The following is an 18,084-nucleotide window of genomic DNA, read 5'->3' as shown; positions in this document are numbered from 1 at the left end:
GGAGACATGTAAAATCTGGTTCAGAAGCTATCTAGAATCAATGAAGTTTAGGAGAGTATTGGTTTGCAGTATTTAAATATGTTTGTAGCCTTACAGGGCATTAATGTGGATCTGACTTCCTTAATTTCACAGATCAATTGTATCAGATTTTGTCCTTATTAGAGATCTAAGAATGAAATCCAAGTCTATGTAGACATTTACAACTGAATTTTAAAAGTAGGTAAGGTGTTCAACTTCTGGTACCAATCTACTTTGTCACAGTCTCACATAGGACTGGACTAAGAGTAAGTCCATTTCTAAGGACCACATAATTCTCAATGACTCCGAAGATTCGGAGGAGGTCAATGTCCCTTCTGGAGAAGGACACTGTTTCTTTCCTCTACTAGCATATGCTTAGTTTCAACAAAGACATCCTTCCATTCCACTGCTGTGCTCACTGCCAGGGCCAAGTGCTGGACAGGGAGGCATGTACTCTATGGCAGCTTGAGGGGAGGGGGGATTCTTCAGGTTAGCTATGCTGAGAAAGGAAACTGTTAACACAATTTCAAAACAAGGCAGGATTCTCCTTCAAAGTTTAAGTGTGTTAGGTACATAGCTTCAATTTAAAATGTAGAATATATACATGCAATCCCAGAAAGTTCAGATATTTATTAGTTAAGTGGCTCGGGAATAGTTTCAATGAATGATCAATTCTTAGCTTGAGATTTACTCTCTTAACAATGAACACATAAACAAGTTTCGCTAAAATGATCACGAGGACAGAAGTAGGGCTGAGCAGATGACTTAGTGGGTAAACATGCTAGCTGCACCAGCCTGAGGACCCAAGTTCAATTCCTAGGCCTATCTAAAAAGTTTGATGCACCGGCATGTATCTGCAGGCTGAGCACTGCTGTGTTAGCCATTTTTGTCAACTTAACATATGCTCAGGTCATCTGGGAAGAGGAAATCTCAACTGAGAAAATGCCCCCAAGTCAGTTTTAGTCAGTTTTTTCTTGCAGCAACATAGAATCAAAATAGGGCAATTTCTGCAGTAGGATGCAGGGAGGAGACAGGGGAATCCCCCTGAAGCTCAAGGGTCAGTCAGCCTGGGATATGCACATCAGCATATCCCTCCCGAGACTCCCCTCAATAAGGTGGAAGGAACAAAGCCACTCTCCTCTGAACTCCCCTCACTATCATAGAGCCCAAACTACTGATCCCTAAATTAGTTAGGACTAACAAAAAGAAAGTGCAGAGGTCAACTTAACTTTCTTATTAGTATCCTGGGCCTCTCAACTAAAAAAGCACTCACAAGTTCATTCAATAATTCTCTTTAATTAAGTAAATCAATCTATCCCAGTCATGCCTCTTAGCTCCAATATTATGCATAAGTAACAAATATATATATATGCGTGTATATATTTACATATATATTTACACACACACACACACACACACACACACACACACACACACACACACACACACACACACACGTATATGTCTCAGTTTCCTCTTTACTCTCCAAATTGGGTGATGATCATCAAGAGGCCCACACATTTACTTAAATCAATCAATCAATCAATCAATCAATCAAATCTGTAATTCTGGAACATTTTGGAAAATTTAAATTATTTTATTACATTTATTTATTTATTGTACATGTGCGGGTGTGTCCATGCCACAAGTGTATATGTGTAAGTCATTAGATAACTTTCAAGCACTGGTTCTCTCCATCTACCATATGGGAGCAAGGACTTGAACTCAGGTTGCCACGCTTGGTGGCAAATACCTTTACTCATGGACACATCTCACCAGCTCAGAGGTGATTTTATTTTCAAATTAAACCCTTTCCTTATCATATTATATATATAAACACTATATTGTAGCAACAACAATGATGACTAAAATAAGAAACAAAAGTTCAGAGAGGTGGGTGGAGAGATGGCTCAGCGGTTAAGAGCACTTGACTGCTCTTCCAGAGGTCCTGAGTTCCCAGCAACCACACGGTAGCTCACAACCATCTGTAATGAGATCTGATACTCTCTTCCAGTGTGTCTGAAGACAGCTACAGTGTACTCACATAAATAAAATAAAATAAAAAAAAATCTTAAAAAAAAAGTTCAGAGAGGGAGAAGTTGCTATATTTTCATTTCTGAACCCTTGCAAGGAGGTTACTACATTTTAAGTTGTACTTGTTTTCTTTCATTTTGTAATCATCATTAAATCAGCTCAATGTCAGTAGCTGTCTTAGTCAGGGTTTCTATTCCTGCACAAACATCATGACCAAGAAGCAAGTTGGGGAGGAAAGGGTTTATTGAGCTTACACTTCCATGTTGCAATTCATCACTAAAGGAAGTCAGGACTGGAACTCAAGCAGGTCAAGAAGCAGGAGCTGATGCAGAGGCCATGGAGGGATGTTTCTTACTGGCCCGCTTCCCCTGGCTTGCTCAGCCTGCTCTCTTATAGAACCCAAGAGCACCAGCCCAAAGGTGGTACCACCACAAGGGGCCCTCCCCACTTGATCACTAATTGAGAAAATGCCTCACAACTGGAACTCATAGAGGCACTTCCCCAAATGAAACTCCTTTCTCTGTGATAATTCCAGCCTGTGTCAAGTTGACACACGAAACTAGCCAGTACAGTAGCCTATTTTCAAATATGTTAACAGGAAAATTGACACAGTACATATATTTTACCACAAAGTCAGAGATTAAGAGTCTTCCTAATAGAACCCAGCAATCAACAGGCCCAAACTTAAGGACTGAAAAACAGCTACAACATTTATTTAAAGCACAAATATTTAGGAAGAGTGTTAACAAGGTAAGAGTGGTAACAAGGTTAATGTTTTTTAAACATAACACAGACCTAAAGAATGCCTTTCCCTTAGAAATGTCACTTTAGTTTGGGTACGCTGTAGGTACATTAATTTCTGGAAAGTTTACTGAAATGATTTTAAACAAAACTAGAAAAATTACTAGGTGTAGCTTATTACCACCCAAGCTGAGAATGTCCCAGCAGGCATGGTTAGGTGCAAGGTTTGACAACTCTCCAATCATTTAACTGGCGGTTGGGTGCATAGGATCTAGCATGCCCAACTCATTTATTAATTCATTATTCAAAGTCCTATTGAGCTCCAATGTTATGGCATTGTCCTAGAGACTACCAATACTATGACGAGTATGCTGAAAACACACATGTAACCTCTGTTCAAATTAAAGGACAGAAAAGTCAATTCAATGTAAGATGTTAGTGTTAAGGAGAAAAAATAGGGCTGGGGGGATGGCTCAGGGGTTAGGAGCACTGACTGCTCTTTCCAGAAGTTGTAAGTTCAATTCTGAGCAACCATATGGTGGCTCACAACCATCTATAATGGTGGTGGCTCACAACCATCTATAATGGTATCTGATACTCTCTTCTTGTGTGTCTGAAGACAGCTACAGTGTACTCATATACATAAAATAAATAAATCTTTGAAAGAAAAAAGGAGAAAAAAAAAGGATAAAGAAGGCAATGCCTTCTTTTTATCTGGTTCTAATAGCTTCCTTCCTTTGCTTTTAGATAGGGTCTTACTATGAGGGTATAGAGATGTGCTATTTTAACCAGGCTGGGCAAAAGGAGACATTTGGGAAGATGGAATAAAGATGAGGAAGTAAATTCTTGTGGGCAACTAAGTGGAAAGGTAACAGAGGATACAGAGGTTTATTTGGTCTTTCACAAGGAAATCATCTAAATAAAGTAAGCTTCAGAGATTATTACGATCAAGAAGTCAGAGCATACATAGCCCGTGTGCTGACCGTAGAGCCTGAGCTTTGACTCTAAGACAAAGTCATACAAATTTGGATTGATATAAGCTGAGACATGTTTAGAAAGGCTTGATGGCCTAATCCCAGCATTTAGGAGGCAGAAGGCTATGCTGGTATACACAGCCAGCTGCATATCTTGCCAGATACTAACACAGAAAGAAAAACAACAATAACAACAACAACAAAAACTCAACCAGATAAGAATGATTGATTACTCTAGCTGCCTACTGAAAACAGAGAAAAGGGCAAAGTGGGAACTGTTCACAACAGTCCAGAGTTAATATTCACAGCCTGTGCAGGATAGTAACAAATATGATGAAAGTGGTTAAGACTCTATACTGTGAATGGTTCTTTCTCATTGGAGATAAAACAATTCAGCTTCTGATGTAACATCGTAGACTTTCAAGATTGGAATAGACAAAGCGTGGAGAAAAAAAAAAACAGTTCAGAACAGCTAAACGTTCTACACAGTAAGACACTATCTAAAAGCAAAGGAAGGAAGCTATTAGAACCAGATAGGGAATGTCCATTCTGTGCATAAGTCATCTCACATTCAGAGTCAGGAGGGCTGGGAGTTCAAGCCCAGCTGAAATACATAACAGGACTCTTGATCTAACAGGGTTTGGGAAGAGGAGAGAGTCTTTGGCAGTTTCAGGATGGGAAATCTTTTTCTATTCTTTCCATAGTCTTGTCATTTGGAGGGCAATAACCACTAGTGCAGATGACTTAGGCCTTACACTGTATCTCTGCTCTTCACATTATAAAACAGAGATTTCAGTCAAATGGTTTTTACATTGTTGATAACTAATGAGATATTTCAAATATAGTAAGAGGTGAATACAACTCATCAGTGTTTTATTATGAATTTTCTTTGCATGTATGTATCTGGTTCTGGCAAAACAGACATCCAAGGATGGCCATGGGAAGATAAACTTTGTTGATCTATTTAAATTTTAAAACATATTTATTCAGTATGTGTACGTGGGTGCATGCTGTGGTATGGAGGTCAGAGGACAACGTGTGAGAGTCTGTTATTTTTTCCTACCATGTAAGTTCTGGGATCCAACTTATGGATCAGGTTTGGTGTGCAAGTGCTTTTATCCACTGACCCAACTTACTGGCTCCCACTTGATTTTTAAACTTCTAAAATGTTAAAAGTCTCAATATTCAACAAGGTTCCAGATTCTTCTGTAAAAGGGTGGAAAGTGTAGTAGTGGGTGAGAAGATGGTACTAGCAAGATGGGTGGAAGAAGGTTGTCCCTACAGGTTATGAGTGTAACTGAAGGCTTCTAGATAGAGGGAAGCACAGAAACAAGGGCCAGCACCAGGTAAGAGTGTGGAATGTCTTAGCAATGATTAACTCATAAGTACACAATAGGCACCTGTCACCCTGAAGGAATGGATGTGATTAATAGCTAAAGTGACAGACCTTTAGGAACACATCCATAGCGTACGAAGTAAACTAATGTAGGAAGCTCCACATTCCTTATCAAAGCATTAGCCTTCCTGGGCTCTGACACTGTGGTTAGAACTGATAATCCTTCAACCCCACATAGATTTAACAGGAGGGGGCAGGTCCAATGCACCATTTTGATTTTGTTAGAAGTAACTAAAGTGTTTTCTAAATTTCTTGTACTTTCTTAATATTAACAAATACATACTATTTGAGATAGAGTTTTATTGGTCTCAAAACTTTAAATTCCTCTAGACTAGGACTCTTAGGTGCTGGAATTAGAGGCCACACTACAATGCCTGAGTTACTTTTTAAATATATAAAAAGACCTCACAAACAAGCATATTTAAAGTAATGGGAAACATGTACTTATTATTACAATTTATTTTACCACTAGTAAAACCACCAAGAATTTCAGACCAGTTTTCATATGCATATCTGTATAAAACATGTAAGTATACATTCTTCTAAAGCCAGCTGTGGTGGCACACATCTTGAATCCCAGCACACAGGAGGTAGAGACACATGTATCCGTGAGTTTGAGGCCAGTCTGTTTCACAGATCAAGTTCCAGGATAGCTAGGATTACACAGAGAAACCCAGTCTCAGAAAACAACAAACAAACCTATCGATAAACATTCTTTCAAGTAGGATGGCTGATGGATATAAATTGCTACACTGTTCAAAGTCTCTACAAATTACTTGCATTAAAAATACTTACATCAGCATAGTGGCCTATCATATCACATCGGTCACATCGTTTTCTCCAGGAAGATCTTTCAAAACATCTGTGGGTGGAAGACATGGGCAAAGAGCAGTCTAAGCAGTAACGGGCTGGACAGCCATACTGGAGGTGTCCTCTCTCGGAGCAGAGGCAGCAGGGCCGGACTTTCTATATGGCAGACAAACACAAACTCTCTTTAGCAAAATGTATCAGTCTCAAATGGTAGAACATTGGTTTTCCTTTCCTATATAAAAAATTATTTCTAACTTGAAACTCAGTGAAGGTTCAACCTTGAGCAGAATTACAAAATCAGACAAATGTCTGGACTCAGAGCTTGAACACAGTTATCAGTATGTTGCTGCCACAAATTCTCAAGTCTAGACATATGCCTTAGCATATCCTATCTTACAGAGGAATAATCATAGAGTAGAAATATCTAGGATAATAGGATGAGGATGTCTGGATATTAAGTCACAGAGAAGCAGTTGTATACCCACAAAGAGCCGCTTAGGAGGTGCTAGGTAATGAAAGGACTGTGTACAGAGCCACTACATCCCATCATGTAGAACTTCAGTTGTTTGTTTTACATTGATATGTTTGCTTTGCCATTACTACATACACATACACAAAAAGAAGTACAAATCTCCACAGTGAGAATTACTGCACAATGAAATGTGCTGGAGAAAGTTTCAAAAGGAAATCCTTTCACTCAAGTCTTAGCATATTGTGGACAAGAAAATCTAGGCACGGAGCATGAAGTCTCTGTACAGTCACTCAGCTCATAATGGGGAAGCTGAAATGAGCTGGGGTTTGCAGACACTGCACCCATGCCAGGCTTATGAGCTACCCATAATGCAACATGCTTTAACAAGACCTGAGTCTAAAACCCAGGGCTCTAGCCCTACCAGTTGGACTTTAACACAGGAAAAGGTATCATGCATCTCACGTACTTGTGGTAAGGGGCAGTTTTTTGACAAATGGCCACGTTTATCACAATTTCTACATGTGACATTTTTGTTGACTGAATAGTATCGGTTGTTCCACCTTCCAGATGATCTGTTATTATCTATCTTGGCCTAAGGGCAGGAGGAAAAAAAATCAAGAATTAAAATTATTTCAGTCAGTTTAAGGAAACCTATCTATTCTTCCTCTTAAAACTATTGAGTAAGAAACATTAAATTTTAAGTCACTTCCATTACTTTGGTACGACAAAAGAAGGAACAGACATCTGTGTTCAACTTAACATTTAGAAGCAGGCTCCATTCCTGAGCAGGTAGCATAATGACAGCTCTATTTCTTTGGCACTTGCTCATATGACTTCCCGTCACCTGCCAGTCTCCACTCAGGTCTAGCAGCAATACCGATAGGCTTCATGTAGCTGTTGCTAACTTCTATATCTAAAAATGTACCATTTATTTTTTAATGAGAAGCTTGTTTAAAGTTTTAGTTAGGAAATGTTACTTTTATGATTTTGTGTTTTAAAACATTACAAAACCATAGAACTACCAAATATAACCTTTTGAAAAGCACAGGGCTACCTCTATTGCCCATAAAACTAATGATAACTTCTAAGAGTATGAGACAATATTCTTCCACTACATAGTGACCCAATTCTAGTTGTCTCTTATTCTAGTCAAATTCTAGTATGTATGAAAGAACATAAACAAAGCACATCATAAGAAATACCTAAAGAGGATTATGTAAATCCCAACCATGCGCTTATCTTGTTTGGCAGAATTCCATCTTTAAAGTCAGGCATGGTGGTTCATAACTATAATCCCAACACTTGGGAGGCCAGGGCAGGAGGATTCCGAGTTCGAGGCCAGCCTAGGCTATGTAGGAAACCCTGTCTCAAAAAAAAAAAAAAAAAAAGAAAGAAAGAAAGAAAGAAAGAAAGAAAGAAAGAAAGGAAGGAAGGAAGGCAGGCCAGGAGGTGGTGGCCCACATCTGTAATCCCAGCACTCTGGGAGGCAGATTTCTGAGTTCGAGGCCACCCTGGTCTACAGAGTGAGTTCCAGGACAGCCAGGGCTATACAGAGAAACCCTGTCTCGAAAAAACCAAATTCAAAATACCAAAAAACAAACAAACAAACCCCCCCCCCAAAAAAAAAACAAAAAAACAAAAAAAGAAACAGAAAAATAAAAATACATACATAAATAAATAAAATAAATTCCATTTTTGAAAATGGTTCATTTTTACCTGTTATACTCTTGAACTGGTTGTCGATTATCTCCAATCTAGTGATATCTTAAAACTTGACTATCAAGTTGAAAACAACCTTTTAATTTTTTTTATTTTTAAGTATTTGTTACAATAAGGCTAATAATTGACACAAGCACCTGCCACATTCTAAATATAGACTGACCATTTCCTTACACTGAAGAAACAGTTATTTCCGGTGTTGATCTTGGTAGTACTAAACCATAAGGGCTAACAGGAATCATTAAGGCAGAGAAGAAATATAAACAGAAGGGTGATTATAGCTACTCATCAGCTGACAAAATTCAAAGTTGAGTTACATTTCTGAAAAGTTAAATTACATACATAATAAAATCAAACTTTTTCTTCTAAGTATGGTACTACATCTTTTTAAAAGTTTATACTTTTCAAAAAATTATGGAAAAAACAAATGGAAATATATGGATCAAAGGACAATATTAGCCTACTATTTCAGATTTTTTTAAAAAGTGATTTTACCTCAATGTCTTTGTCACTGATGAACCAATTTACATCATCTTCTCCTAGAAAATAAAACAAATGTTACTTTTAGTGCCTAAGCTACAGACAGACAGACAATGGTTCTTCAATTTGTTAGTATTCAAACTGGTATAAGTGAGAAATATAAGAGAAGGTATAAATGGAAAGGGTTAAACATCTGAAATTCTCATGTAAGTTTAAAATGTTATTTTTCAGACTTTTTATTTACTTAGAATTGTGTGTCTATAATATGAGTGCATGTGCTCATGGATGCCAGAAGAGGGTGTCAGATCTCCCTGGACCTGGAGTCTCTCCAAGAGGGTCCTGGGAAATAAACTTTGGACCTCTGCAAGGACAGCAAGTGTTCTTAACTGATGAGCCTTCTTTCTAGCCCTGAAATTTTATATATTTTTTTGTGGTAATAGACTTTGAACATGCACTAATTCCACTGGTTTTGTGTGTGTGTGTGTGTGTGTGTGTGTGTGTGTGTGTGTGTGCGCGCGCTACACATGTCAGGATCTCTATGAGGGTGGGGCGTATATCAGTATCCTACTGGCCAGCTTATTCCTTGTGTCAGCCTCTCTCACTAGCAGTGGACTCTGCCTCTGCTCAGCACAGAGCTAAGGTTACAGGTCCATGTGTGGCCATGCCCTACTACACATGTGTGCTGAGGCATTCAAGTCAGGTCCTAGCCAGTGCACCACTGTTCTCACCTACCTAAGCCATCTACACAACACTTGTATCCATTGTGTTACTCTCAACAAATAATCACCCCGTGCTTCATATTTTTTACCTGTAAAATAGGGATTTTACCTGTATTTATAGTATTTGCCCTGCCTACCTAAAATCTTTTGTAAGAATCAAATGGGATTTGTGAAAAATGGCTTTGTATACCAAGCTCTATACAAATACAAAAAATAAGCAAAAGACTCAATAGCAGATGCAGAAATATATTTATGTCAATATCCTTACCTGACCAAGCAAAACTTTACTTAGAGATATTCCAATAATCCCATCCCTTTTATTTTTCTAGACTCCAGCCAGTGGGACATTCCAAAACCTATTGTAAACAAGCCTCAGTATCTTGTCTTTTCTTAAGACTCGGCTATCGTGTGAAATGGGAGTATAAACTGTAACCACTATCCATGTAAACTCTTCAACAAGCTGCTCTTTAATGAGTCCTCCCAGCGGTCTGGGCTGGCGCCCTGAGTAGACCTTGGGTGCAATCTCAGCAGCCAGTTCTACAACACCAGAGGAAGCTCCACCCCCAGGCGTTCTAATATGCCCAGGTTCATAGGATCAGAGGTGAGGAGGACGAAACATCTGTCCCAACACAGAGTTACTGGGACCAGTGCGACCCAGGCATACAGGAACTCTGCCAGACCAGTGGCTCGGGTTCTGCCCAGTCTGTGGGCCGGTACCCTGAGCAGACCTTAGGCACAAACTGCAGCCAGTCTCACAACATCCAAGGCAAGTTCCACTCCCAGGTGCTTTTACAAGCCCAGGGTTCCAGGATCCCAGGAGCTTGGTCACATCAGAATCTCAGGGTCCCAGAGACAGCTTGACTCCCAGGAGCTCAGACATACCCAGGATCTCAAGAGGATCACAGAGACAGCTTGACTAAGGAGTTCTGACACAACCAGGATAACAGGAAGGACAGGCTACAAGTCAGATAAAGCAAGGGCAGGTAGCAGTAGAGATAACCAGATGGCGGGAAGAACATAAGCAACAGAAACCAAGGTCACTTGACATTATCAGAACTCAATTCCTCCACCACAGCAAGTCCTGGATACACCATCACACCGGAAAAACAAGATTTGGATCTAAAAATCACTTCTCATGATGATGATGGAGGATAACTCCCTTAAAGAAATACAAGAAAACACAGGTAAACAGCTGGAAGCCCTTAAAGAGGAAAGACAAAAATCCCTTGAAGAAATACAGGAAAACTCAATCAAATAGGCGAAGGAAATGAACAAGACCATCCAGGATCGAAAAATGGAAGTAGGAACAATAAAGAAATCGCTAAGGAAGACAACCCTGGAGCTAGAAAACCTGGCAAAGAAGTCAGGAGTCATAGATGCAAGCATCAACAACAGACTATAAGAGACAGAAGAGAGAATCTCAGGTGCAGAAGATACCATAGAAAACATTGACACAACAGTCAAAGAAAATGCAAAAAGCATAAAGCTCCTAACCCAAAACATCTAGAAAATCCAGGACACAATGAGAAGAACAAACCTAAGGATAATAGTTACAGAAGAGAGTGAAGGTTCCCAACTTAAAGGGGCAGTAAATATCTTCAACAAAATTATAGAAGAAAACTTCCCTAACCTAAAGAAAGAGATGCCCATGAACACACAAGAAGCCTACAGAACTCCAAATAGACTGGATCAGAAAAGAAATTCCTCCCATTACATAATAATCAAAACACCAAATGCACTAAACAAAGAAAGAATATTAAAAGCAGTAAGGGAAAAAGGTCAAGTAACATATAAAGGCAGGCCTATCAGAATTACACCAGACTTCTCACCTGAGACCATGAAAGCTAGAAGATCCTGGGCAGATGTCATATAGACCCTAAGAGAACACAAATGCCAGTCCAGCATCTATACCCACCAAAACTCTCAATTATCACAGATGGAGAAAACAAGATATTCCATGACAAAACCGAGTTTACACAATATCTTTTCACAAATCCAGCCCTACAAAGGATAATAGATGGAAAACACCAACACAAGGAGGGAATCTATACCCTAAAAAAAAAAAACAAGAAAGTAATCTTTCAACAAGCCCACACAAACATAATTGCACTTCTAACAACAAAAATAACAGGAAGTGACAATCACTTTTCCTTAATATCTCTTAATATGAAAATTAATCAGGCGGTGGTGGAGCACCCCTTTAATCCTAGCACTTGGGAGGCAGAGGCAGGCGGATCTCTGAGTTCGAGGCCAGCCTGGTCTACAGAGTGAGTGTGTACAGTGTGGTACACAGAGAAACCCTGTCTTGAAAAACAAAAAACAAACAACAACAACAACAAAAAAAAGAAAGAAAAAAGAAAATTAATATTACCAATATATCCTAATCGATTGAAATTCAAAAATATGAGGAATTAGAAATTTGTTGGCTGTCACCCAGTGGTCTCTCTAATTTGGTAACTGGAGAAATATGTCCAATATTGTACAATCCATATACACTTTCTGCTTGCTTGTACATGACTGTGTCTTGCTGTGCACCACATAATGGTCTTGAAATCATGCTTCCCCTATCTCAGCCTCTCTATTAGTAGGATTGCTATTTGATGTTTTTACACTATACTATGGTCTTCAAAACAGCTTACATATTTCAAAATTATTTATACAGCCAAAAGAAATGTAGACAATTAATTTGAGAGGTGGCTTGTAAGAGAACAACAAAGAGTGAGACTAAATGTTTTGCTTGATATTTATAATTATTGTATCAATTTTGAAGATGACCTTAAAAGTTACTCTTTTTCCGAGATGAATGCTTTTCAAAATCATTACAGCCAATGAACTAGAATCTTACCCTCACCTAATGGTCAAATGTCTGTGCCACTCTCCAAGCAGAACCATTGTTCATTGAAACAGTTGATGGATGACTTCATGGATCTTAAATAATTTTTTAAATGATTGTAACCTGTTTCCTGTGGGCTGAGAATGATGACAATCATTCAAGTCAAATAGCTTTGACCATAGCAGGAAATCTGTATCCAAGTAATTGTGCCTACAATTCATTCCCTGGTGCAGCAGAACTGTCAACTCTTAGCTTAGCCACTATGGAGGTAAAATCCTTTGGTGATGTGAGGGACATTGAAGTACACAGTCTTATTACAATGAACTCCAATGTTTAAACGTTTTTCTTATTTTAGGTTTCTACCACAGTAAGAGCCAAGATTGTAAGCGCTACCAAAACTAAACCAAACAAACAAATAAAAAGACTTTATCTTTCTATGTTCATTTAATAACATGCCCAATATATATATATATATATATATATATATTTTTTTTTTTTTTTTTTTTTTTTTTTTTTTTGGTTTTTTTTTCTTTTGGATTTGGTTTTTTCGAGACAGGGTTTCTCTGTGTAGCCCTGGCTGTCCTGGAACTCACTCTGTAGACCAGGCTGGCCTCGAACTCAGAGATCCTCCTGCCTCTGCCTACCAGAGTGCTGGGATTACAGGTGTGAGCCACCACTGCCCGGTGTCATGTCCAATATTTTTATGATTGGTATAAAATATATATTGGGTTGAATATAATAAAAAATAAAAGTTAAGATTAAAAAAAAAAAAAGAGTCCTCCCAGTAGTGTCAACAGACCAGACCATCTTGTCTTCACTTACTTTGTCCAGTGGTGGGAAGTCACATGATCTTATTTACATCTAAGTTGGTAGAAGAGAAATTCTTCATTTCAACATCAGCATTAACAAGGTCTACTGGTTTTTCTAAATGACTTCCACTATAGCGTCAAAAACCTTTGAAAGAATTATATATTTATTTATTTGGTCTGTTTGTTTATATGCATGTTGACATCTATGTGCATGAGGTCAGAGGACAATTTGAGAGAGGTGGTTCTCTTCTACCACCATATGGATTCCAGGGCTCACAGTTGAGTCATCAAACTTGCAGGCAAACACCTTTACCTGCTGTTACTCCTCCATCTTGCTGGCCTCCACTAACACATTTTAAAAACAATGGACCTTGAAAACTAGTCTACTTTGTATGTTATGAACTTTGTATTACATTTACAACATCAAAAATAGTGACATAAAGGAGCAAAACAAGAGGCCTTACTTGTTTTCCTTCTGGGTGGGGTGGGGTGGGAGGCCCCTCTGCAGGAGGCAGAGGAGGCGGGATTGCTGCTAGCTTAAGGGCAGCTTGGCCAATGCAGTGAGCACACAACCTCCATAAGAGTGAGCTTAGGCTAGCCACAGATGCAAAACCCTGCCTCAAAATAAAAACAAACCCCAAGCCCCGAAATATCCATTAACCAGTAAGTATTAATCTAAAAATACAATACAGTTTCACAACTGTAAAACTGTAAAACTAGCAGCATTTTTCTGTGTCAGCTATTTCCTTTTCTTGGCATTGCTCTTTACAAACCCGCAAATGCCTCCTATTCCTTTGGTCCCTCTCTGGACAAGAAGGAAGGGACCTCTGACTAATGCAGACGCCAAGGAGGTATCAACAAAGGACTAAAAGCCCAGCTATAATTTCCTCCTCCGTCTAACCTTACTACTTTCACCTATCTCAAAAACACAAATCAAGCTTGACTCGATTCTTTGAAAAGAATTTTGAAGAGACATGAAGTAATCTACATTTTCTCAGGCCTACCAGGGTAAGTGTCTAAAAACATATTTTAAAATAAAAATACCTGTATTCAAAAAAAAATATGAAGCTGCTTTTCAAAAAGGTCAGTCCATAGGAAAGCAGAGGTGCTGTGCTGCTGCTGATTTTCTTTGTGGAATCTGGAGGCTGCACCCATGTACTCAGAGTGAGGATATAGCAGCGGCCTCATTTCTTCATCCCACCATATTATTCTTATATTCAAAAGATGCAAGTAAGTAACATATGGGCTGTCATTTTCAAAGCTGCCCTATGTATCCCAGTGACATTCATCACTAAAATTTAATGATGCCTTGCAATCACTTTAATTACAAAACTCACTTTCTTTCTTTTTTTTTTTTTTTTTTTTTTTTTTGGTGTGTGTCTCTCTGCCCTCATGCTTGTGCAGAGGCCTGAGATAGACATTTTTTGTCTTCTTCAGTATCTCTCTACATTACTTTTTGAGACTGTGTTTCTCACTGAACGGGGGGTTTACGAATTTGGCTAGAGTATTTCACCATTGAGACTCAGACTCAGGAATGTCTTCACCTCCCCAGTGCAGGGACAATAGGTGTATGCTGTATCCAGACTTTTGCATGGGTGCTAGGGACCGAACTCAGGTCCTTATGCAAACACTTTGTATAGCAAGCACTTTGCTGACTAAACCATGCCCCAACTCCATAAGCTGACTTAATTTTGTTCTTAAAAAATTAAATGCAGGCTGGGCATAGTGGGGCATGCAATTAATCCCAACACTTGGAAAGCAGAAGCAGACAGATCTTTGTGACTTTCGGTCCAGCCAAGGCTACACTGTGAGCCTGTCTCAACCAAACCAAACCAAACCAAACCAAACCAAACCCAACCCAACCCAACCCAACCCAACCCAACCCAACCCAACCCAACCCAACCCAACAAAAAATGGAACAGGGGTACACACCCTTGACTTTCATTCTTTTCAAGATTGTTTTAGCTATTCTAGCCCCTTAGAATATATCTTAGAATATATTCTTGTATATATCTTAGAATAAACATGTTAATTTCAGTAAAAAGTCTGTTGGGATTTTGATTTGGTATTGTATTGATCCACATAGCAGGTTATTAAAGTATCAAGTCTCCACATAAACTGATACATCTCACAACTTTGGCTTAAGTTTTCATGGTAATGCGTTTCCAGTTTTTGATTATATGTTTATAAAATATAAGTGACTTTTATATACTCATATCACATTGTGTAAACTTGTGGTCACAGTTTTAGAAGCTTGTGTTGCATGCTTCTGCCAACTTTCAATATATATATTCATACCACCTGTAAGTAAAGATAGTTTTACTTCCTCCTTTCTTAAAATTTTTATTTATTTGTACACACATATACGTGCACCCATATGAGGAGGTCAGAGGACAACTTGTGAAAGTTGGTTCTTTCCTTCTATCACGTGGGTCCCAGGAATCTAAACTCAGGCTGTGTGGCAGGCTTGGCAGCACGTGCCTTACCTCTGGAATTGTCCTGGCTCTATCCCTGGCAAGTCACATGCTTTTCTTCCTTTCTCTTACGTACCTGATTCTCAGAGGATCTCCTACAGAATGATGTTAAATGTACATGGTGACAGCAAATTTTTGCTCAGTTCCCAATCTTAGGAAATAAAATATGTTTTCTTTTACAATTGCATATACTGTTTTTTTTTCTTTGCCTTATTTCATTTTCTTCTCTTACAAATACTGTTTTTATGAAAATTTTATAGCTAAAGAAATTTCTTTCTATTCCTAGTTTGCTGAGTTTTTAATACAAACAGGTGGTGAATTTTATTGAATGCCATTTTTGCAACAAGTTGAGAGTCCATGATATTTCCTATTTCTTCCTGAACAGTCACAGTATTTGGTTTCAAATGTCAGGTTGAGCCTTTATTTTGGAACTGAGTTAATACATAGTAAACAAATACTTTACGTAAGTAAGAAGTTTGTAACTGCATTCATGAAGGATTGTAGGCTGGATGTGAGATGACCCCTGGAGACCATGCTTTGAACACTCAGAAGCCAGCTGGTGGCATTGCATTGCAGGCTGTGACGTCAGGAGGAAGGGGCAGAAGTAGGTCACTGTGGGCAGGCTTCTGGAAGTCACGGATCCCCCAGTTCAGGCCTGCACTCCCTCTCCACTTGTCTAATGTCACGTGAAGAGCCAACATGAACTTCTGGGCCATCAATGAATTGTGATGGACTGGAAAATCCCAAAACCATGAGCCAAAATAAGTATTTCTTTTTCTAAGTTGTTTCTATTAGATACTTTGTGATTCAAAAGTAACTAACACAAGGATATTGATTTAGAGTTTTCTTATGTTTGTGTGGTTTTGATAGTGGTATAACACTGGACTCATAAGAACTGAGAAAAAATTGTGCCCTTCCTTAATAGAATTCACCAGTTATCTGAGTTTGGCTTTGTGGGTCAGGAATTTTTCTTGTAGAAAAGTCTTTAAAAGGGAATTCTATTTCTTTTGTAGATATGGATCTGTCTATTTCTTTTATTAATTGGGCCAATTTAAGTGAATGTGACTTTTAAATAATTTTCTCTTTTTCTTTATCTAATTTGTATTCAGTTCATTTAGCAAAAAATTTTAACATATTTAACAGTCTCATTTGTTTCTTTTAATTGTAACTTAATTTATTAAATTTGTTCTTTTGACAATTTTATACATATACATGTACAGATTACTATCATCCCAGTCTCTCATCTCCTGCCCTTTCTGACAAGTCTCCCAAGATGAGTCCACTTCCCTTATTCTTATCTTTTTGTTTTGTTTGTGACTGAGTTTAACTAGACCTATCTGTGTGTGACCAGGAACCACTGGAGCCTAGCAGCCTAGATTCACCAGACCACCAGGCCATTCTAGATCTCGTCACGTTGACAACTGAGATTAATTACCACAGCTGGCTTCTAACTTGTGATTTTCCTGTCTCAGCCTCCCATAGATGAGGTCACAGGTATGTACCATGATAATGGGTAACTAAGTTTTTTAAGGAGGCAACAAGCCCAAAAGTTTTAAGCCCAACAGGCAGTGGTGGCACACGCCTTTAAATCCCAGCACTTGGGAGGCAGAGGCAGGCGGATCTCTGTGAATTCAACCAGGTTTACAGAGTGAGTTCCAGGACAGCTAGGGTTGTTTTGAGACAGAGAAACCTTGTTTCAAACAAATGAACAAGAAACAAAAAAAGCTCAATATTATTAGGGAAAATACGCTGTTTAACAAAATGTACTGACTTCTATAAACAAGTAATTAATTTATGACAATTCATAGTCTTCTTTTGTGAAGTGGCTTGTAAGCCTAAGTTTGTAAATCCCTTTGTAACTATGAATTCATATACTATATTGAGTGAGCTAGTGTGTGTGGGGGAGCCAATGATTAGCATAAACCTGCAATCCCTCAAGAAACAAAATCCGAGTCTTTCCCAATATTTATTTTTCATTTGCATTATAAAGCTAAACTTGACTGCTCTGAAACAGCAATCTTCTACCACTTAGAGAGAACACAGCTAAATTGTCAAGGAAATAAAACAAACCCAGGTGGTAAAGGAAGTGCATGCCTATTAGCTTATTAGAGGGCATAAGGTAAGATTTTCTCCATTATAAAAGCAACAGCTTACTCAACCTACTCTACCTGTCTGACTCACACTTGCCATGCTTCCCGCCTCTGTGCTTGCTCCTTATCCTCCTGACTTCCAACACTGCTCCCCTCTGCCCATTTCCAAGTTCAAATCTCAACTCTATAACTATAGTTCTGAATATCTTTGTGTCTCAGGTCCTCAAAGGTAATTTGAACAAATAAATATTTAATACCTTTCTTACTTCTTTGGTGACTCACTTTTCTGGCTCTTGTCTTCCTTTGTGGTCTCTTCCTCCTCCTCAGTATCTATCTTGAATGCTCTGCTTCCCTACTTCCTCCCAGTGTAAGCCGACATGCCCAGAATGGAAACTAGCAAATCTGTCCTTCCAAGCCAGGTCATTTCTTTTGTTTCTTATACAGTCCAAATCTCTATGGGAGATTTGAAATCAGACACGTCATAGGTAACTCAGATCCAAAGCATTAAAAGTTCT

General features: G+C 38.6%; 1 protein-coding gene across 3 annotated transcripts in view; it reads right to left on the bottom strand.

The window, feature by feature from the left end:
• Zcchc7 (zinc finger CCHC-type containing 7) overlaps positions 1 to 18,084 on the bottom strand; it is a 180,474-nt gene that overhangs the window by 32,821 nt on the left and 129,569 nt on the right. For all 3 annotated transcript variants that reach the window (XM_052176402.1, XM_052176404.1, XM_052176403.1), the window contains exons 3-5: positions 8,660 to 8,703; positions 6,912 to 7,037; positions 5,959 to 6,129 (exon numbers count right to left, since the gene is read on the bottom strand). In XM_052176402.1, the coding sequence (XP_052032362.1) occupies positions 5,959 to 6,129; positions 6,912 to 7,037; positions 8,660 to 8,703 (341 nt within the window). The remainder of the gene's footprint in view (positions 1 to 5,958; positions 6,130 to 6,911; positions 7,038 to 8,659; positions 8,704 to 18,084) is intronic.

The sequence above is a fragment of the Apodemus sylvaticus genome, chromosome 3 (genome assembly GCF_947179515.1).
Source record: "Apodemus sylvaticus chromosome 3, mApoSyl1.1, whole genome shotgun sequence".
NCBI classification, from domain to species: Eukaryota; Metazoa; Chordata; class Mammalia; order Rodentia; family Muridae; genus Apodemus; species Apodemus sylvaticus.
Note: the sequence above shows the minus strand (reverse complement) of the source record. Positions and strands in the feature narration are given on the sequence as shown.